The sequence below is a fragment of the Accipiter gentilis genome, chromosome 30 (assembly GCF_929443795.1).
Source record: "Accipiter gentilis chromosome 30, bAccGen1.1, whole genome shotgun sequence".
Taxonomy (NCBI): domain Eukaryota; kingdom Metazoa; phylum Chordata; class Aves; order Accipitriformes; family Accipitridae; genus Astur; species Astur gentilis.
In genome coordinates, this window is record NC_064909.1 from 21,070,919 (window position 1) to 21,092,151 (window position 21,233).

General features: G+C 50.7%; 1 protein-coding gene across 5 annotated transcripts; it reads left to right on the forward strand.

The window, feature by feature from the left end:
• Position 1: 1 nt before the first annotated feature.
• KLHDC3 (kelch domain containing 3) lies at positions 2 to 21,222 on the forward strand. 5 transcript variants are annotated; one of them, XM_049833394.1, is made up of 11 exons: positions 2 to 182; positions 6,946 to 7,181; positions 9,549 to 9,725; positions 11,998 to 12,113; positions 13,422 to 13,493; positions 13,720 to 13,933; positions 14,219 to 14,305; positions 15,404 to 15,512; positions 19,809 to 19,882; positions 20,277 to 20,355; positions 20,575 to 21,222. In XM_049833394.1, exons 2-11 carry the CDS (start codon positions 7,028 to 7,030, stop codon positions 20,639 to 20,641), a joined length of 1,149 nt encoding a protein of 382 aa, XP_049689351.1. In that variant the 5' UTR covers positions 2 to 182; positions 6,946 to 7,027; the 3' UTR covers positions 20,642 to 21,222. The 5 variants fall into 5 exon arrangements, with proteins under 5 accessions (XP_049689351.1, XP_049689353.1, XP_049689354.1 ...); XM_049833396.1 differs by lacking the exon at positions 2 to 182 and adding an exon at positions 538 to 559; XM_049833397.1 differs by lacking the exon at positions 2 to 182 and adding an exon at positions 1,295 to 1,357.
• The last annotated feature ends 11 nt before the right edge of the window (positions 21,223 to 21,233 follow it).

Consider the following 21,233-nt stretch of genomic DNA (forward strand, 5'->3'; position numbering starts at 1 on the left):
CGGAACGTACCACCCCCCGAGTCGGGGGGGGTGGGGGGGGGTGGGTTGGGCCGTGGCGCCCTCGGTGCGGCCCGGTGGGGCCGTTACCGCCTCGGCGCGGGAGGGCGACCGCCGTCCACGGACTACAAGTCCCAGGGAGCGGTTGCGGGAGAGAGGTTGTCGGATTGTCTTCCCGCCGTCAGGTACGGGGTTGGGGCTGAGAGGAATTCGACCGTCGGGGAGCTGGTGGAAACGAGGGGGGGCGGCCCGGAGCTACCGTCGAGCCCTTCCACGGGGAACGGGCCCCGCTGAGCGGGCAGGGCCCCTCGGGCAGCGGTCGTGAGGCGAGGGGCGGCCCTGAAGAGGGACCCCGGGGGGGCCTCTTGCCCTCCTGCTCCCCGCCTTGGCGTAACCGCCGCCGGGCCTCCTCCCTCCATCCCGCCTCGCCGGGGGCTTGTGCGGTTACGAGCCGTTCGCCCTTGCCCCCTCCTCTTCAGGCTCGGCCGCTTCACGCCGGGGTCCTTCTCGCCCCCCCCCCCGGTCCCTGTGCACCAGGGTAGAGAACAACCAACCGGCACCGGTGAGCACCGTCGGGCCGGCTCGGTGAAACTCTCTGCCTGGAGGGTCCCGGTGTCGGTGTAAGAATGGGGACGGAGCGAGGGCTAAACGGCGGGGCTTTGGGCGAAGCGAGAAATGCCACGTTAGCCGTGAGCTTGGCTTTCCTCGGCCCGCTCCCTCCCAAGGGCTGGCAGGGCAGAAGCGGCTCAGGCAGCAGCCAGAGGCCGGGAGAAATTCCCGGGGAGGGAGGAGAAGGGTCAAGGAATCTCCCCGAAGCTCTCCCTTGGGAAGCGGTGGTGAGGTTCGGGAGGCAAAGGGAGAATTTCGGGGGCAAGGTGCGGGACGTCAGCCGGGCTTTGGGCAAAAGTCAGTCAGCGGCGGGCAAAATATTTGGGCAAAAATAAGGAGGCGGCGCAGCTGTCTGCAGGGAGGGAGGCTGGAATAAATTTCTGCCTGAGCGGCGTGCTCTGCGATTCCCGTGTCTAACACGAGCTTCCAGATCGGTCTCGGTTAACGAGCTCAGGGGCTGTTCTAGCACCGTCTAGTTTACTGGTGCTGGGGTTGCGTTGCCAGTGTCCGAGCTGCTGAATGTGCAAGCTTGCAATTTCACACTGCCTTAGCATAAATAGTCAAAGCATCACATAAATGTCAAGCATGAGTGAAGAAAGCGGGTTGTTCTCGTGCTATCTCTAACAGTAAGTTGGATGTGCTTGAAATAGAACCATCTATATGGACTGCTGTGAGCTGGCTGGACTATTTTAAGTGTTACTAAACCTTGTGGCTGGCATCTTTTGGGAGACGGGACCGAGGCAGCCGCACGGTAGGATTTGCTCTCTGGAGCGACTTTGCAGGGGCAGTAGGCTGCTCTGCTTGGGGTGGTGCTGTAATTCTGGGGGTGACCGAGCGAGCCCTTGAAAATCCGGGCTGCTTTCTGCTGGGTTTCTCCCCCTTGCTGGGTGAATTGACTGCAGCAAGGCACATCTGAGCAGCTTTCAGAAATGGCTCTAGGTTTCTCTCTGCGTGTGTAGAGAAATGAGGTAGCCCAGGGAACACTCTTTGTGCAAAGGAGTGGATCCAAGGATATATATTTTTCTTCTAAGTTTATCATCTGGCTGTTGTACTTGGAGATGGTCAGTGGCTTTCCATCTCAAATGAAATGTTTTCATGGTTAATTGTAGGGATTGAAGATAGAATGTCGAAAGCCAATAGAACAAACAGCTGAAAAATCTGACTAAAACCCATGATTACTCTTCCCCCCTCGCCCCATCTATGCCACTTTGCTCAAGTCGCCTCAACAGTTTTGGAAGGTATGCTAGTGAGAAATTATCGAGTGATTTTTCTGGTGATCTCAGATGGCTGTATGCTGTGCTGGTAGACCCTAGTTAGGTGTAAGCTGGGGCAGTTAGGATGAAGGTTGTTTCAGGCATTATGTGCATCTTCAGACAACAGCAGAACCAGACATTTGGGAGTGTTGTCTATAGGTACTGTATTCAAAGAATGTAGAGCTGACTCAAAATCTGGTTGTTCCCTTGCTTAGCAATGAAATGCCCTGGGTGAATTGCTGCGCTCTCTTTGCTGGATGTCAGCGCTGACGAAGAACAAGGGAGGTGTCGAAGGACGTCCATAGCTATTTCTCAGCTAATAGACTTGTAAGCTTCCACTTGTGGGCAGGTGTCATGCCTGACTGCAGCAACAGACCCAGTCTGCAGTCACCCCGCGGCTATTGTTGCACCACTTGCTCTGCTCTGGAAGTGTGTACCTGGGCTTGCGGTGCTGTGCACAGTCAGTGGAGGGCTTCAGGCATTTCTGCGGGACCACAGCAGGTTATTTTGAGCACTTCTTAATTTTAGCCTCCCTGTGATTAGTGGCACAGGAACAACTCATTGCTGTGCTCACTTAATTTCCAGCATCATCAGCATCAGGTACTTCAACAGGAGATGAAGCGTAACCTGATTTTTAGAAACGTTCTTATTCCTGGCAATTAATTGCCAGGACCTACCAGGGTTTCAACCCAAATTTCTCTGCTTTCTCTGCGCTTGACTGTAACTCTGGATAGATTATGCCAGACCAGGGAAATGGGGAGTTGTGAAGATTACATGATTGCTGCCTGTGTGAGTGCAAAATGAAATGAAAAGATCTATTAGTTTTTGGAGAGGTGAAGTGGGGAGTTCACATGTACATCAGTGAAAGCAAGCGGTGGCTTGAACAGAAGCATGTATCCCCTTCTGTGAAGGAGACCCCGAGTGAGTGCATGTGTGCGTGTGGTCAGGATGCTCAGCGTGTTGCTTGTCTGAGCTGAGATTGGGGAAAAGAGGCAGCCAGAGCTTCCTGATCTAAGGTCAGTGAGCGTATGCTGAGCTAACGGAGCATGTGGGAGTGCCGTTTCTTTCGTTTTGCTTCATCTAGAAAATCTCTCCTCTCGCCGTATAAGAAACGTGCTGATGGAGCTTTTTGGTCTCCCTGTAAGTATACGGTCGTAGTTCCTGGGGACGCTGGGGCACGATTCCAGCTGGGCATGCTAAATCAGTCAGAGGAGATTCCTCAGACCTTCAACCAGCTTCTGCTGTGGGCGCAGATGAATTGCAGAGGCTGCTCTAAAAGAGGTGCAGCTCTGGGGAGGAGAGGGATGGCTCAGCAGGATCCAGAAAAGGGATACATGCTTAGCTGTCTGCATGAATCCATGTAGAAGGCAACCCTCCTCTTACCCTGCTGGCTTTCGGCAGTAGCAATAGCTTCTGCGATTTAAACGATTCAAGCTTAACTTTTCTGTGGTGTGGAAGCCTTTCCTCTAATCCATGATGAATGTTAGTGTCACTAACTGTCCCTTTGGTTTGCGGTGCAGAGTGAAAAAGCACTTGGTTTGCCTGAGATGGGATGTGTACCACCTCCTGCAACCAGCGCCCTCCCAGTTCTCTGGTAACATTTGCCTCCATCGTATCAATATTTCTGTGTTTTACAGCCTACATCCCTGTTGCTGGTGTCCTAAATGAGAAATCACGGAATGTATTTTGCGTAACTTAATATTGTACGTTTGGGAGAAATTGTTAGGAAATTTTCATATCAATTATCAGATCAATTCGTATCAATTGTTTCATGTCGATATCAAAACCTGCAATGGAACTTAACAGCGTGCATAGTTGTAGGACAGAAAATAACTTTTTCTCAAAAAAAAAAAAAAAAAAGTGTTTAGCTTGTATTTCCAGATAGTGCAGAGAGAGGAATTGCAGGAGAAAAATTGACTTTGGGACAGAAAACTGCTCTAATGAAACGATTTCCAAAAAAGGCAGGAGAGGAGAGAGGCTGGAGCTGGATGCAGAAAGCATGGGGAGGAGTGGGGGTCCTCAGGAGATGGGGAGGGGACCTGTGCATGGCCAAAAAGAGGAGAACAACCACTTGGTGAAGGTGGGAAGACGTTGTGATGGTTCTGGGGTAGGATTGTGGCCAGTGGAAGACCAGAAGAGGAAGATGGAGTCTGGCTGGATGTTTTTATTACAGTGTAGGGAAGAGCACTTGGGTTTGGAAAAACCCTGGCAGCTTGTTAAATCCTGTGTTTTCCTTGGCCTTTTAATATACGATCCTGTAAGGATTGCTTCACGCTTCTGATTGCCTTCTTTCGTAAAGCTAATGAGTGTTTCTGCGTGCCCGGGGCCTGACGAGTGGCAGCATGAGGCTGTGCTAGCTAAGCTTTGTGTTTGCTCTGAAGGGGTATCCCTGTCCTAAGCCAAGGCGAAGTGCAGCCAACTTCAACCCCATCAGCACCACCACCACCCCGGGGCCTGCGTACAGCCGCCTGCCTCCTGGGAAGGGCTGATGGCTGGAAAAACCTTTCCCAGTAATAGTAATTGTAGGAAACAACACTGCAACCTTGTTGCTGCAACATCAGCCTCCTTTCCTGCAGTGTGAACAGCTGGGCCTTGAGCTGCTGCCTTTCCATTGACCAGATTAACTTCTTGGGATGTGCAGCCTTCGTTTCCTGCGTTCCTATGACTAATCTTAATTATAAGACTATTCAGGCAGTGTAGCCAGCTCCTGTTGGAGTAAAAGGACCAGTGTCCTGCTCTGGCAGCAGCGTGCTCCTCGGCACACAGCTCAAGTGAACTCCCAAGGGTGAAGAAGAGTTTTCCCAGCCTTTCTGGCAAAAAAAGGCAAGCAAGCAGCTTGGTACGATGCCTGCCTGCCATGCCAGGCTGCTGTGCTCCTCTACCCCAGAAGGAACCAAGTGGAGAACTTGGAAGTAAGATTGATCCTCTTAATCTTCCAGGATTGGGCTCAGTCTGAAGGGTGTTGAAAATATTGGCACTGGTGATAAAGTCCAGTTAATCTCCTAGAGGAGTCTCTTACAGAATCACTTAACTAAGAAGTGATTTTGAGGAAAGTATTGGTTAGATTTTTTCAATGATAACTCATGACTGAGGCAGGAAACACATTTAGATATGTGAAGCCTTCAAAATAGCCTGAAAGGTGACTTTGGTGGTCTCCATGGAAACCCATCTATTCTGTAGCTTTGCGGAGGACTTATACAAGAGCTGCTGCCTGCCTTAAAAAAAAAAAAAGAGAGAGTAATTTAAGAAAACAAACCCCAAACCTGCTGGATCTGAATTTGGAGTGGTCCCAGGCACACAGCAAAGCATGGTCTGTAGCAGAGGGGGACTGTTTCTGGGTCCTTCTGGAGCAGCACTGCTGGAGAAAAGCTTGATGTGACTTTCTGGGTTGCTGACTGCAATTTAGGTTACAGCGGTTGCCGCAGGACGAAGCAGCTTTGCAGGAGGGACTCCTTGGTCTGAGCTCATCTGTTACAAGTAAGACTGCAGGATGCTCTCTGTTCAGACTTTGCACGTGTCCTGTTGCTGTAACATTCAGATATAGAGCATGCTCTGGCTGCCAGTCTCTTTTGGGAACAACTTGAAAAAGAAGTAACTTTTAAAAGAAATTACTCAAATTTTGATGAGATTTAGGAGTTCTGGAATGAGGCGACTGGTTTCTGGATGCTTCTGAACTGTCTGTAGCATGCATGGCTGGAGCTGGAAGCCTGAGCTCTGTTCCATGCCAGGAGGTCCCTGTTGGGTGGCATCTCTGACTCTTTCCCCAGGTGGGGATAAAATGGGAGTGTGCAGGTGGGTCAAATGCTGCGCTGATCAGGGTGCTGATGGGTCGTACAGGTGCCTGGTTGTGAGTGGTGGTTCTGCTTGGCTGGGGGAGGCCAAATGGAGCAAAGCAGCGTGGTGCTGCCCCTTTCTCCAGCTACTTCAGAAACTTTACGCAGCAGGAAAGTTCTCCTTGTGAAAAAACTCACTACTTTCAAAAAGAAAAGGGACAGAGAAAATGCATAGGAATTTTAGTCCTCGTTCTAAAGCATCCGCAAATTTCTTTGTGTTCTGCAAACACTAAATCTGGGTGTGGGGTGGGAGTGTGCTGGCTGCATCTTCCAAGAAGCTAGAACCAAGCAATAAAAAAGAGAATTTTCGTTAGGCTGTCTGAAACACTGACGTGTCTTCTAATGGCTGTTTTTCAGCTAGGGGAAAACTGTTAAAGAATTGAACTGGCCTGCTTTTTCAGAAGCACCCGGGCAGGACTGTGCTCCAGATCATTAGATCCAAAGGAGAATCTCTGCAAAAATCAACTGTGGTGACTTCTCCGAGACCTGATCTGAGCCATCTGTTTGAAGCATGAAACATATCAGTTTCTTAACTGAGATATGATGTTACAAAATTTTCGTAGTTATGCCTGGATTTGCTGCGGGAGAAAAAGGCCTTATTCTGATCATTAGAAAAGAGCTTTCTCCCCAGACTAGGGGGTCTCTGTTCTCTCATGTTTAATAAAGCTGGACCCTAGTGCTCAAATCAGTGAGTCCAAATGCTAGTGTTGTAGTCCATGCTCATATCGGGGAGTCGGTTGCTTTATGTGGGCATCATTCTTTGGGGTTTTTTCTTGGGTGGTTTTTTGTTGTTTTTTTTAAAATATTTTCCTCTGCTGTTTCTCACAACTGATCCAAAGAGCACGCTCTCTTCCCTCTGGCTCTGTTCTTTTCACCTTCACAGTTGGCTCTCGCTGTGTGTTTTCATTCATGCGGACAAATTGTTCTGGTGTGTACATGATGTGTACATGACCAAGGCACGGCTGGGCACGCAGCACTCGGCTGCCTTCGCCAAAGGTGCTTGGCTTGGGCTGCCTGTGCAGCCACGCTGAGGTTTTTTTGTATGCGAGGGCATCTCTGCTTGCTCTTCCGAGCCTTGCTTGGGTTACGGTACCTGCCTTGTGTCTACTTCCCAAGCGGAGAGTAAAACCATCTCCAGCTGGGAGGCAGATGAGTAAGGATACAGCAATGTGACCTTTGTAGTTGGAATTCAAGGAAGACAGGAAGACCTGCAGAATGGATCGTGTTATTTTAGCATTCTTTCTCTGTTACAGAGCCAGGTGACATCGTGGTGGCCCAGGAAGCATGTGGCTGTGGCACTGGGGGCCCTGAAGACTGCCTGGTTTGCAGGGAGGAATGCTACGGTGGGCAGTGCACTTGGAAGGTGGGCCACGGAGGGTGAACCACGCGGCCGTGGCTGTCGGGCACAAGGTCTATTCCTTTGGCGGATATTGTTCTGGAGAAGACTATGAGACTCTGCGCCAGATTGACGTCCATGTTTTTAATGCAGGTAAATATGTCCTTGTGGTGCTCGAAGGAGTGGTTTGCTGGGCTCGGTTATTAGTTTTCTTGCCCAGTGCTGCTTAACATGTTACACTCAGTAATATGCTGTCTGACTCTAATTTCCAAAAAAGTTATCAGTGTAGATGGGAGCCTCTTCCCTTATGCAACCCTGTATTTTCAGCTTCAGGGGCAGGGTGCAGAGGGGCTGTAGTTCAGCACATGGCTAGGATAAGGACTCACTAGAAGTAACCACACAGCCAATGGCTTGTTTTGTCCTTGTTCTCTGTGAACACTAACTCAACTAGGTGCAAAGAGGCGATGTTTACCTGGCTCGGATTCCCCATCCAGTTTGCAGCATGGCCGTGCTCAGCTGCCCCTAGCTTGGAGGAGGTAGGGTGGGAGACGGTGCGCTCAGCTAAGTCTCCAGGTTTAGACTCCTGAGCTGTTTCCCTGGGGGGGCAGCTGACAACCACTGCCAGCCTGATGAAGTCGGTAGGGGCATGTGGTTGGGATGGAGGCTTTCCCGTTTTGGCAGCAGCTATCATGCAAGTTCTCAACGTGGCTTAGAAAAGCATCTGGAGCTGGAGCCATTTGTGTAGGGTAGCTTGTATCTTGTCAGGAGACTGAGTTGGAGCCATGACTGTGCTGGGAGAGGCTGTATTTCTTGATTCAGTGCTCTTTGAACTGAAGAGATTACTGAGCTGGTCCATGAAGTATTTCCTTATAATTAGGCAGGTGGTTGAAAAACTGCATGGGTGCTTGGATGGGTTCAGCTGAACAGAGACAAGAGCAGAGAACCAGTGACCAGTTTTGCAGACTGGACAGCATGCTGAACACTCCTAACACATACATGGCATGTAGACAAAACTAGTTTGTCTGTAAGATGCAGTGAATTCACTTCTTTAAGTCTGACTGCAGAGAAGACTGACTTGTACAGTAGTGGATAAAGGCATTGGTTACACAGGGCTGCCAAGGTGACCTGCTCACAGTGTAGAGGGGAGTGTAGCTCAGGACCTTGTGAACAAAGACATTCATCTCTATCCAGAGAGACTGGGCACTCATGCTCAAGACAGTTGAATTTTGTACTTGTAAAATGTGCCAGCAGAGCACTGCTTTTATGATGGAAGCATAATTACCGTGCCCAAAGGAATGCTCTTGTGTTGTCTACCCTTCTTGCCACTCCCAAATATTAGTGTCATGATGCTGCTGCCACTACGTGGGAGGTGACACTGGCTTCCCAAGCTCTTACTCAGTTAGCATTGCCAGGTTCCAGTGCTAAAGCCAAGATACCAAATTTTGAATGATCTCTTTCAATCTTCCAAAGCAAAAGACTGTGTTTTAGGTAGGAAACTTCCCATCTAGCTTGACTTTAGCATTGGCTGTGCTTCCTCAGTGCTCTTTCTGCCTCTGGGGTAGATGCTCACCTTTTAAGATGCCTGACCCTTTCCCTATGTTAGTATTTCAGGGGAACTGCAAACTGTTTTCTGCTGTATTTCATGTTATCTCCGCGTTGAAAACAAAACTGGAGGCTGTGTGTGCTGTAGAGGGAGGGTGTCTGGTTGCTGTTGCGTAACGGCCGTGTAATCCTCGCTGTGACTCTTGTGCTGTCATTAAACTCTGTAATACCTGTTGACTGCTCTGGCTACTGCTGAACGTGACATACAGGGTGCCAGGAAGGAGAACCTGTAATCACAAGGAACTTCTATTAGTAACACAAGGTTAGCAAGGAGAACTCGAGTATGTATGGGAGTAAAGGAGACAGACAGCTGCCTCATCTAAAGCTTAAAGAACTAAACAAAAGCAAACAAAACCTGTTCCGACAAAGCTGCTGTGTTGCTTTACTTAAACTGCACCACTGCAAGTCCAAATAATGCCTTCAGGTGTGTTGCCTTGAATGTTGCTGCAGTGAATTATTCCTGTGCTGCCCATTCTTTCCAGCTTTGAGTCTCTTTAAGAATGTCACTAGCCTGAAGTAGTATCTGCATTCATTATCACCTCTGCGCTTTTTCTTTTTCCTTTCCCTATTTTTTTTTTTGTGTGTATGTATGTGTGTGCTGTGCCTTCATTCACAGTCTCTGATGAGCCAGAGTGGAAACCTCTTCAGTGTAATTGATGCAGAATGGAACCTATTTCTGTCCAGAGTCCTCTGGTCCTTCCTCTAGTCTCTCCTGTGACAGGGGAAACTGTGGAGAACTGTGCTTCCATTTTCATTAACTAGCTACTACTCAGGGTCAGCCACAGCTTTGTCTTGCTTACAAGACTGCCTCTGCACCTTATTTTAGGGGGAAAAAAAGCACCGTGAAGGATGGGTTGTGACCTGTGAGCATGTGTAGCGGGCTTAGCATTTGACATGGGCTCAAACTTGTGCTTTCAGTGTCTCTGCGCTGGATCAAGCTGCCTCCAGTGTGGACAAACAGCCGAGACCACGTGAGAGAGGTGCCCTATATGAGGTACGGGCACTCAGCAGTGCTCATAGATGACACCGTCTACATATGGGGTGGTCGCAATGACACCGAGGGAGCCTGCAACGTTCTCTATGCCTTTGATGTCAGTAAGTTCCAGCTTCTCACTCTTCCTTGTTACAACTGCTCTTGATAAGACCTTCTCTCTGCCCCACCATGCTGCTCCCCAACTTGTTTTCCTGTCCCTCAGTCTCTCTACAAAGTGACAGTCTGGAGGAAACAGTGCAAATGGGGAATTGGTGTTGCTGGCTGTTTCAGCAGGTTTAGAAGGGGATCAGGGTGGCCAGCATGTCTGCACACTTGACTCTATGTAAAAGCATTTGAACAAAGATTACTGAATTTGTCTAATAGTCAAATGGGTTTCAGTTTTTCTATCAGCTTTGTGTGCTCTTTCTGATAGTGACTGCAACTGAAGCATTCTCTCTGTGTGATATATTATTCCTTAACTGTGGCTGAAGGTTGCAGCAAGAAGGAGCTAGAGGATTGCGCTTCCTGTCCAGGGTGGTCCTTCTTTCTGAAAGCATGAAAGAGAGCGAGGAATAAAACACAGAAGTTGTCAGGGACAGGGTGGCAAAATAAGGGAAGTCATGAGTCAAGTTAGATAGACCCAAAAGATAAACTCCTTGAGCCTTTTGGTTGGCTTCTCCATAGTGCTGCTGGCACACCTGGGGAGAACAGGCACCATCAGGAACTGGGTGGAAAGGAGTGTCAGGAAAGGAAGGGAGTATATCTGGATTCTGGAGGCAAGTCCATCTAAATGCTGACCAGTGACTGGCTTGCTGGACTTGCAAGGGAACTGCTTGCTCTGGTGCTTGGTCATGTGTTCCCTGCTTTGCCAGGAAATATCTTGCGGCTTGGAGCTGCTCTCTGAGCACAGGGTTTTCTCCTTCCCCTGACACATGCAGCTGGGAAGCCACCAGTAAACCTCTGCCTATGCAGAGGCCTCGTAGTGGGAGCTGCCTGGTCTCCCTGCCAACTCCAGTGCTTTAACATTAAGTGAAAGTTAATGGAAAGGCCAGACTTCAGTCCTGGTCCGAACCCTCTGCAGCTGTCTGTACACGCTGTGCCTGTTCCCTGTCAGTCCTGGAAAGTGAGGCTGGCAGTTGTAATCCCGTGTCCGTGGTTTAAGTTCCACTGTAGGAGTCACATCAAACTGGTTAAAGTCTTGGGTGCAATTTTGTCCCCTGGGGTGCCAAGCAGATCGTAAGTCAAGGTCTCTTCCATCTCTAATTTGACGTGTTGTGCTTGGGTGAGCTCTTGCTGCTACCGTGTGACTGGGCTTGGAAGCAGCCCCATGAAGGAAAGGAACTTGATAGCCTCTGCAGCTTTCTCACTAGAGGCTGCCCAGGAATTCTGTTGACCTCGCAAGACCCTTTGTGTGGTTCCAGCTGGAACCTAGGTGGATAGCTGTGGCCACAGGCCAAGTTCAGAGAAGTTATCCTTGTGAAGAATGTTGCTTTGGTTCCAGTGTTACCACTTGCTGAAATAAGCACTGCTCTTGGCAGCTTGCAGCAGTTAGGAAGGGTGGTGGGAATGTCTCCTGCTGCCTCAAGGCTTATGTGTGCCTCTCTGGGCTCTTGGGACAGGTGCCTGTTTGTGCTTGGCAGTGAGTCGCTGGCTTGGCTCCACGTTGCCCTGGCACGGAAAACATCTCTGGCTGGATTTAGTCCTCCCCTAAATCAAGCCAGCCCCTGGAGCGTGCGGGCTAAGGGGCTTAATCTGTCTGGTGCAGGCTCACGGGCAGCAGTGCGAAGAAGAGAACCATGAAGGGTGGAGTGTGAGGAAGGCTCCCCTTGAAAAGGGGATGAGAATGTAACAAGAGGAGCAGATAAGATAGGGAGAGCTGCACTGCAGAGGTGGGGATGTGCACAATAGCTCTGTTGACATGGTAAGCTTGTGGTTAAGTGACTTCTGCCTGGATTCAAGAGCTGTTTTTCCTCAGTCAGTTAGTCAGCATCTCCATGCCGTGAGGTCAGTTGAGCCACTTAGCACCACTGCTTCATTGTAATTGAAACTGTAAATGCAGAGTCGATAAGTGACTCACAAGTAGGCTTTGCAAGAGATTCAATAAAAATAACATTGCTGAAGCAGTGCTGTACTACACGCACTTCAAACGTGAGCTGTTTGTCAGGTTGGGCAGAGCCAGCGGCCGTGCCCAGGAGCTGAGACCTCTGTCGCTGCCCCTCTGTGGAGGCTCAGGCTGGCAGCCTTGCCTGCAGAAGCTTGCAGCCTCTGCAGAGAAGCAGGTGCTGTGTGTGAGAGAGAAGGATTTCTGTCTTAGAAATGAAGAACAGTAGCAAAGATCTATCCCATCCCAATGTCTACTGTATTTTCTTAGCGTTGCCTTCTGTTTTGTTTCAGACACGCACAAGTGGTTCACGCCAAAGGTGTCTGGAATGGTCCCAGGGGCGAGAGATGGGCATTCGGCTTGTGTCCTGGGAAAGAGCATGTTTATCTTTGGAGGCTATGAACAGCTGGTGAGTAGTCTCTGTAACTGTTATATGGCGATCCCTTGGGAAAGAGGGTGCTCCTACCCAGGACATCGGTAGAGGGAGGATACAGGGGCATATTTGTATCCATAGTTGCTTTCATTTTATAACTCAGCAAAGTAATGGTATTAATTACCCAGGGTATGCTCTTTGTTTTGCAGAGAAGATGGTTGGGAAAGTAGGCCTAAAAAAATGGTGGGTATTGTTTTTCTTCCCCAAAACATATATAGAGGTAAAAATATAAATATTTTTATATATATAAATATTTTTTCTGGCTCTTTGCTCAGCTGAATTTAGATAGATAAATACATAGAATTTTAAATAAATATATATTGATCTACATATATTTTAATTTGGCTGAGAAATGAGCCAGAAAAATCATTTTCCAATGTCTGTGGTGTTGCTGTGCAAGTTCCCTGTATTCTGTACCCACTGTCACATCTTGCTGATCCCCTCCGGCAGGCACTTGCTTGCCCTCCCATTAAGAATACCTTGAGCTGAAGGTCATCCTGCACTAGTTGTCTGTGTGCCTAATGCTCCTTTGAGCAAATCCTTATGCTCTGACCTTAAGATCTGGGTAAATATCATTTCAGCCTATCAACAGGCTCCAGAAAAGCTGTGCAAAGTCACATCTGTTTATTTGGAAGAAAGCTGGGGCTCTATTACAGCAGTCCTGGGGTTATTCCCCCTCTTCTGAGGACAATAGCATGCCAAATGCATGATTTTGATTATAGCAGCAGGAGGAGTTAAAACGTAGCTTGTTTTTAACCAAGACAAAGCAAGCCTCTAGCTGTCTTGCTGCTATCTCCCCTGCCTGGAGGAGCAGGAGTCTGTGCTGTTAGTGTGAATGCAGGCTCTTCCAGGCAGCTAGCTGCAGACGAGTTTTGTAGGATCCTCAGAAACCCAAGTGTATTTGCTCCTGGATGTTTAACTTCCTAGAAGTAATCTTAGTTTCTACCTCTCATCAGGTGGCTTTAGCAGACCCAGTTTGACTGTCCCATTAGTGCCCCTTTCTTCTGTCGCTGCATGGAGTGGAGGCAGGGTTCTGCTGCGAATGTACATTATTGTGTGCCAAACAGCCTTGAGGGGGAAGAACAGAGCACCAAATAAATGGGAAAGCTGCAGGAAAAGACAAGACACCTTTGAGGAGAAATGGGCTTTGCCTTCCTCTTGTTAAGTGATAGGTGTGCTGTCTACCTTGACATTTTGGAGCAAGCACCGTGTCTTTTAGGACAGTGTCCTTCCTGGGGCCAGATGTGACCAGGCTTGTGACCAGGCTGCCCTGCTGTCTTCCAGGCTGACTGCTTTTCAAATGATATCCATAAATTGGACACCACAAACATGATGTGGACCTTAATCTCTGCCAAGGTCAGTGTTTGCTTTTCACTCTGGTTTGTGGAGGAAGTCTTGTATCTGCTGTTCTCTGGGGTAGCTGCCCACACCTATCTCCCACCTTCTGTCTGGTGTGGCTGGGATCTACAGGAGGGGAAGTTCTCCAGGAGAAGGCAACCAGCCCAACTTCCCCATCAAGCTGTGTCATCTCCCTGGGTAATCTGCATTCTTTCTCTTGTTCTGTTTTATTCTGTCCCTGAAGGGTACGCCAGCTCGCTGGAGAGACTTCCATTCAGCTACCATCATTGGAACAAAGATGTATGTATTTGGCGGCAGAGCTGATCGTTTTGGGCCGTTTCACTCCAACAATGAGATCTACTGTAACCGCATTAAAGTATTTGATACAGAAACAAACTCCTGGCTGGACTCCCCTCCAACTCCAGTGCTCCCTGAAGGCCGGCGGAGCCATTCAGCATGTGAGTGTGGGTCTGCTGAGAGAGGAGGACAGTGGAAGGGAATTTCTGCCTGTCTCAGAAGGGTTGTCTGGTCCACTGGGTGGAGATGTGGGTTAGTAAGGGTGTGCAGGGCCTGGCTTCTGTAGAACGCTGCTGCCCACCAAAAAGCCTTGCGCGTAGCCCTGGATGTGAAGGTGATGTAAGCAAAGGTGGATAACCAGCACGCTTTGCTTTGTGTTTGATGTTGGGACAGGGATCTGCTGGGCTTTACCTTGGGACACTGATGTCTATGCTTATTCCCCACAGTCAGCTACAATGGGGAGCTATATGTATTTGGTGGCTACAACGCACGCCTGAACAGACACTTCCATGACCTCTGGAAATTCAATCCAGGTATTTATGCTTTTAACTTGTTGCAGTGATAGTGCTCAAGGCCCTCAAGTGTGTGAGTGCTCAGATGGACTTGCTTTCCAAGGGCTAGGAGCCTGCCTGGGGGGAAACGGCCCTCTGACAGCATTGATAAGAACTTACTACTGTGCTTGGGACCCCTGTTCCTCCTCAGACTGTCTCCAAATTTCAGTTAGAAAGTGGGAAAGAAAGTATTGCTGAAAGACCCAGCTAATTAAAGGGTGGTTGGCAAAACTTTGTCTAGTTCTTAAATATGCAGAAGTGTTGGCAGAAAAGAAGATATGGGGAAGCAATGGGCTTAGGGGAGCTAGAGACCGTAGCTGGGGAAACCACTCAACTTGAGCTGCAGGATCACCATACCACACTCTCTTGGTACCAGATCAAACTGTGCAGCAGAAGGGGTGGTTCTTCAGCTGGTACCCTGAATATCAGTCAACTGTGAGCTGCTTTGGGGTCCTCAGGGACTTTTTGCAGTCCATTAGACTGATTTGTTTGCTAATTGCCTTGCATAGTAAAGTTACCTGAGAGCAGCCAACTTGCTGCTCCCCAAGACGATCTATGAGCTAGTGTGAGAGCTCCTGAAGGTTTCAGTGCTGTGCATTAGTGATTAATCACCCCCCAGCATCCTTGCCACAGAGACCAGCAAGGGCAAAGGCTGCTGTCTTCTCCACCTGGTTCAGTTCCCCTATGCTCCTTTCGCACCACCAAGCTGTCCCAGCAGTCTCCACTCTGCGAGGATGGTCTGCGTTCACAGTGGCTGCCAGCAGATGGAGCTGGTTCCTGGGTCTCCCTCCAGATCTGGACCGCAGCAGGGTGCTGGGGAAAGGGGCCTGTCTGCTCCTGGAGCTCTGCCCTGCACAGCTCCCCGTGATGTCTGACCTGCAACTCCCATCTCAGCAGGCAGAGCTCCAGGGCTGTGCCTGGCATCTGAACGACACTTCAGTAACAATCTCATAGAAGTGCGCCGTTTTGCCACTAGCAAAAAGAGGAGGTCGACAGGGAGGGTGGATGTTGGTGTCTGTGGGGCAGTGCGTCTTGGCCAGACTCTTGTGACAAGCTGGTGCACTCTTTTCCGCCCCTTAGTTTCTCTCTCTTGGAGGAAGATTGAGCCCAAGGGGAAAGGCCCGTGTCCTCGACGCCGGCAGTGCTGCTGCAGAGTAGGGGACAAAATCATTCTCTTTGGAGGCACCAGGTGAGTTGCTGTGAGAGGGTTTGCCACTCCCTTCAGCACAGTGTCCCTCCACGCTCTGCCCCATGCTGTAGTCAGATGCACTTCAGAGGCACGTGGCAACTGTCCATCTACCTTACAAGTGTAAGAAATGATGAAGATCAGGGCTCCTCTGGAAAAAGGCCAAGGAGGAGATTGAAGTGGTCATGTAAGCTTGTAAAGCACCTGGTGACAAGCCTTCTTGTACAAGTAGAGGCAGAAGTATGTAACAAGCTGTTCAGGAGTGGTTGTGCAGTGGTCGAGCTTTCTGTGAAAGAGGTCATGGGGAGGGGGGAAGAGATCCTGCCATCAGAAGGACAAATACCTTGGTCTGCTGTGCTGTAGCAGACCTCAGACTGACTTATCTTCCCCTACATGCTGCCCTGCTTCTCCACCAAAGTTTCTTTCTTCCCCTACATGCTGCCCTGCTTCTCCCACCAAAGTTTCTTTCTTCCCCTACATGCTGCCCTGCTTCTCCCACCAAAGTTTCTTTCTTTCATTGGCAAGTGTGGTGCCTGCCAAGCTGCAGTGGGATGTCTGCTCAGCTGGGAGCTGTTTGAGGAGCCCACAGACACGACAAGGCAACATTCCCTTCTGTGCCAATGTTCCTTAGCAAAGTTTCCATTCACAAAAGGGATCTGGTGTTAAGGATTTAGCTGTCAAACAATGGGATTGATACTGTCAGGGTACAGTGTGGCTGGATGTGGCCAAGAGCCTTAACAGCTGCTAAAAGAAAGGAAGTGGCCCATCACCAGGACATGCTCTTTGCTGTCTGGAATGACAAATTGCAGTTCTGGAGCACAGGCCTGTTTGCCAGCATCTACCTTGCAGAGACATCTGAAACGCTTTCAGTCTTCCACATGGTTTGGAAAGCTTTGGGGATTTCTCTGGGACCCTGGCAGTGGCTTTTTGAGAATACTTCTGAAGAGGTTGGGGCAGAGGACAAGGCAGGGCAGGTTCTGCTCATGGGCTGACCGTACCATTCTGTGATGGAGTGAAGGGCCTTCAGGCCCCAGGAGTGCTGGGGGTGTGTGCTTAGTTGTCTTTGTGGATGTGAGGGAGTGCTTAGTGCAGGTGAGGTGTGCAGAGGTGCTGAGTTTATCCAGTCTTCTCAACAGATACTGGGTGCTGCTCTGTACAGTAGAAGGCTTGGTAGGGCTTGATGGCAGTTTTGGATGCTCTCGGATGCTGCGGTGTGGATTTGTGTTACAGCAGCAAATGAACTCTGATGTTAAACCTAGGAAATGCTAGCAAACCACAATAAATTTGACACCAACTTTTTGGAGTTTGGGCCACCTCTGCCAGGCAACGCAGCAGTGCCTTGTCTTCTCCACTGAACAACTTTGGTATTCAACTTGTTCCTTAATCCAGGCTCAACCCCAGTGCAGGCCAGTTCATCAGCACTAATTTGGGATAGGAAGAGTTGCTGGCAGCCAGGAATGCAGCCTGCTTGGACTGGAGGGAGGGTCTCGCAGGCTGGGGAAGGGGGAGATGGGGGTGGGAACTCTGCTTGCTTCCTGTAACAGTTATCAGGTGTACTCTGGAGCTGCCTGGAGAGATAAGAAGTTTTCCAGGAAGTCGTTGTAATGGAGAACTCCCTGTGGTCTGCCTCCTGACCTGTGCTCCCCTGCCTGGGATGGGCTGGGGGAGGGGGGGGGCACACAGCGTGGGGGATCTGGCAGGGCTCCTTAGAGGATGAGCTGGCAGGCTCTGCTTGCTAGGCAGCAGCACCGGGGGACGAGCAGGCAAAACCTCTATGTGTCCTGCCTTCCCTTACAGGATTCACGTACACTGTAGACTGTTCAAGAGCCACTTCTGCAGGGTGCCTGCTCCCGTGACATTCAAATGCATAGTCCCTGTTGTAGTCCTGCCTAGAGCCTGGTCTTTTTGCCTCAGCTGTGGTCTCTCACTGTGGCCAGCAGCAATCCTGTCATTTGTGTCCCATTTAAGTGACCGGGCAGTCATGTAGCACTAAGCTTGGTGTTCCCGTTAGCTGTGTCACAGTTGTGGCCCCAGTCTGGTTTCCTCCCAAACCCACTAGCACTTCAGCATGCAGAGACCATCCACAAGGGAGAACGAGGGGCAGAGGGAATGCTATAAACCAGAGTCTAGCTGAAGAGATGCTGATCCGGGTTTGGCTTGAGGGTGCATTTTCCCTGACAAGACTTAGAAATGCCTGGCTCTGGTGAGGGAGTAGGGGCTCTCACTGGGTGCTTGGTGTAGGGCTCAAGAGCATTCGCCAACACGCTGAATTGCTGTGCAGCTGGAACAAGCAGTTTTGCTGGGCTCTGCCTGGCAAAGGGGTGCCCTGCACCCTGCTGTCTGGGAGTTGCGGCTCTTCTGGTCTTGAACTCCAGGCTTTCCCTAGCTGCTTTGCAGTTTGGTGATTAAAACCGCAGACATGGTGCCTGCTGCCTTGCCTTTGAAAGATAAGGGATGGTCTAGGGTTTCCTGTGACGTGGATGTGAGATTAGATTGTGGCATGGTGAACACACAGGGGTGGAATTAAAGGGGCTTTTGCCTGTATCCGGGCAGATGGGACCCATCAGCGACAGGTCTTCTCTGCCAGTAGTGAGCAGTGCCCCACAGTTTGTGCTGGGTTTATGGGAACCTGGTGGGGGGTAGGTACCGTCTCATATCCCATGAGATGTGAAGCTTATTGGGTCATAGGTGGGGAAGCAAGTGACACTGAGGTGAGAAGTCACTGCATGAGGTCCCAGCTTAGCAGTGAGGACACACTAAATTGCCTTGTCACAGACCAAAGCTGGACTTAAACCACCTTTCATTTCTTTCAAATTCTCCAGAAAACCATCAGCCATGGGAGTGCTTTCCCCAGTCCAAGCACTACTGTTCCAGCACAGGCTGGTCTGCCTGTGCTAGGGGATGCAGTGACCAGTCTCTCAGGTGCTTTGGCTGTTCCATCAAGACCGCGGAGGCAGCAAACCATAGGCGAGGCTGTCTGCTCCCTAGAAATGCCTGAAGTCATAGCTCCTTACTAGCATTCCAGGACCAACATCAGATAGGAGTATCAGCAAATTGGGATTGGTTTAAGATGACTGCTGCACTGATCAACACCTGACACATGCTCAGTTACAGTCTTCTGAAATGCCGTTGCCATTTTGGCACAATCAGGGAGCTGCGGCTGGAGCCCATGGTGATTCCTGAGTCAGACTGAGAAACGTCTGTGCTTGCCCTGCCATGCAGATGTTTCCTAGCTGCTTTCTCCACACTTCTCTTAGAACATCTCAATGGCTGTGCTGAAATAATTGCAGTAGATTTTAACCACATGAGAACTGGAGCGACGAACAGTGTGTGGCTGGGCAGAATCTGTTTCAAACTTTGTGCTGTTGTGCTTGGCACACAACTTCAGCTCATGCAGCAGAACCTAAAAGCTGTCCAGCTGCTGGCCTCGTCAGAGGAACACAAGCTGATAAAATAGGATGTTTTCCTGGCTGCAGGTTGCTAACCTGTTGGCTTTTGCTGGAGAGTTTGTGCTTTACAAAAGCTTTGTGTTTATCACACAAAGAGCAGGACAGATGCTTATGCAAGCACGCCTGCCTGCCTGCCTTCAGGAGCTGCTGTAATATCCCTTCTCCAGCCTGCTCGGAGTCATCCTCAGCCTCGTCCCGGGGCTTAGCTTTGCCTCTCTGAGTGGAGCTCTTTGGAGAGTCGGATCCATTGAAATTGCTGAGCAAATAGAGCCCTGAAACAAGCCTTAGCTCTGGAGGCAGCTGTTTGCCAGCACCCTCCTCATGCCTGGAGGGTGGGTGCCACAGTTCTGGGGGAGGCCCCAGGGTTACTTAGTTGTTGGAGAGCGGTTTGGGAGGTACTTGGGGAAGGAGGAGAGTGAAACCAGCCAGAGGCTGGTCAATGTACAGAAGGGAAAAGGGATGTTCCCTGCAGAGTGGGACCTGTATTTGGAGGTGCAGCAAAGTAACAGAGGCAGGTGAGGTGAGGGGGAGGCTCGCAGCTGGAGTCATTGTGGTCATGTGTGAGAAGGCAGCAGTTCCCCCATTCCCTGCTATGGCTTGCAGAAGAGATGGTGTGTGTTTCTGCCCCCGGCTCTGTGCAGCTCTGCCTATTCTGTGAGGAGCTGGGAGAGTGATGGCTTTGGGTGCTGCTGGGGGAAGCAGAAGGACTGGAGGGATCAGAGGGCTCCTGCATGGGGCAGGCAGGCCAGGAACAGTCCTGGACTTGCTCAGCCCTTGGGGACCCCAAGAGACTGTAACTGGTGTACAAGCGTTTTGGCACTGACTGATACACTTTGCTTTGCTTCTGCAGCCCGTCTCCAGAGGAGGGAATGGGTGACGAATTTGACCTGATGGATCACTCAGACCTCTACATCCTCGACTTCAGTACGTGAGCACTCCCTGCCCAGCTTGTACCTCTCACCACAAGGTGCCCTGTGAGCAGGCCCTGCTGCGAAGCACCATACCGTGTCCTACATGGCTCCAGGTGCCTGCCTCTCAGAGCCAGGCAGCTTCCTCTGCCTTGCGTACATGGCTTAAGGCAGACCAGCCGGAGATGCAGCTGTGCTTGCAGGCCTGAGCTGGGCTCATGGCTCTTCATGCTCTCCTTCACACAGACTTCTTGTGGGAGCACAGAGATCTGCTCCAGCCTGTCCCTGGTATGCCTGCCTTGTTCCTCAGAGGGGATGGCTGGGGTGCTCTGCTCTGTTCCCTGTGGCACGATGCCCCCTCCGTAGTGTCCAGATGAGGACTACTGTGGCTAACTGCCCTCTTTCCACAGGCCCCAGTCTAAAGACGCTGTGTAAGCTAGCAGTGATTCAGTACAGCCTGGACCAGTCCTGCCTTCCCCACGACATCAGGTACTGCGTGCCTTGCCGGGAAGTCACCCCACGGGTGCTCCCTGTCCTTGGGGTGCTCCCGCCCTGGCTGAGGGCTGCCTGGGGCCCTCTTCAGCACTGTGCAGCTTCAGGGTGGGCTAGGCTGGAAACCACGGCTGAGGCTGATGTGCAGCGGGGCTGCTCCAGCCCTGGGCACTGTGTTCGTGCTTTCTCTCAGTGTATCCTGTTGGTGTGTTACAGATGGGAGCTCTCGGCCATGACAACAAACAGCACCATCAGCCGCCCCATCGTCTCGTCCCAGGGCTGACGCCGGCTTGTCCCTCTACCACCCTGCCCTTGCCCCTCCACACACTGACTTGTTGCTCCACTGCCTGCATGATTTTTTTAGCCCTTTCAAGCAAGGAACATGTGAGCTCAGTTTGTTTTGCCCTAGCCAGGCCTCCCTCTGTCCTTGTTACGCTTTGGGCATCACGAGTGTGCAGGCAGAGCCGTCCGCTGGGGAAGAAATTGGCTCGCCCCAGCAGCACAACTGTGAACCCCACTCCTTGCTGATGGCTCCAGCGTCTCCTGCCTTCCTTCCCCTTGCCTGTGGAGCTGCAGCTGTACGGGCCTGGTCCCCAGCCACTTTCCAAGGGCCTGAATCAACTCTGACCACCAGCCATGGCCCTGGGCTTGGCCCTTGGGCTATGAACTGTTCCTGTGCTGCCTGGAGAGAGCAGGGACCTCCATGCCTGCACCTGCCAGTGCTGACCAGCATCCTGGCACTGGATGGCAGGCCCTAGCCCCAAGCTGAGCCTGATTTGGGGGCCTGGGCCCAGCTGGACTCTCTGCCCAGCTCCTGTTGTAAAACAGCAACTGGGGGGAGTTTTATAAATGCTGAGGCAGAGATGGTTTCTACT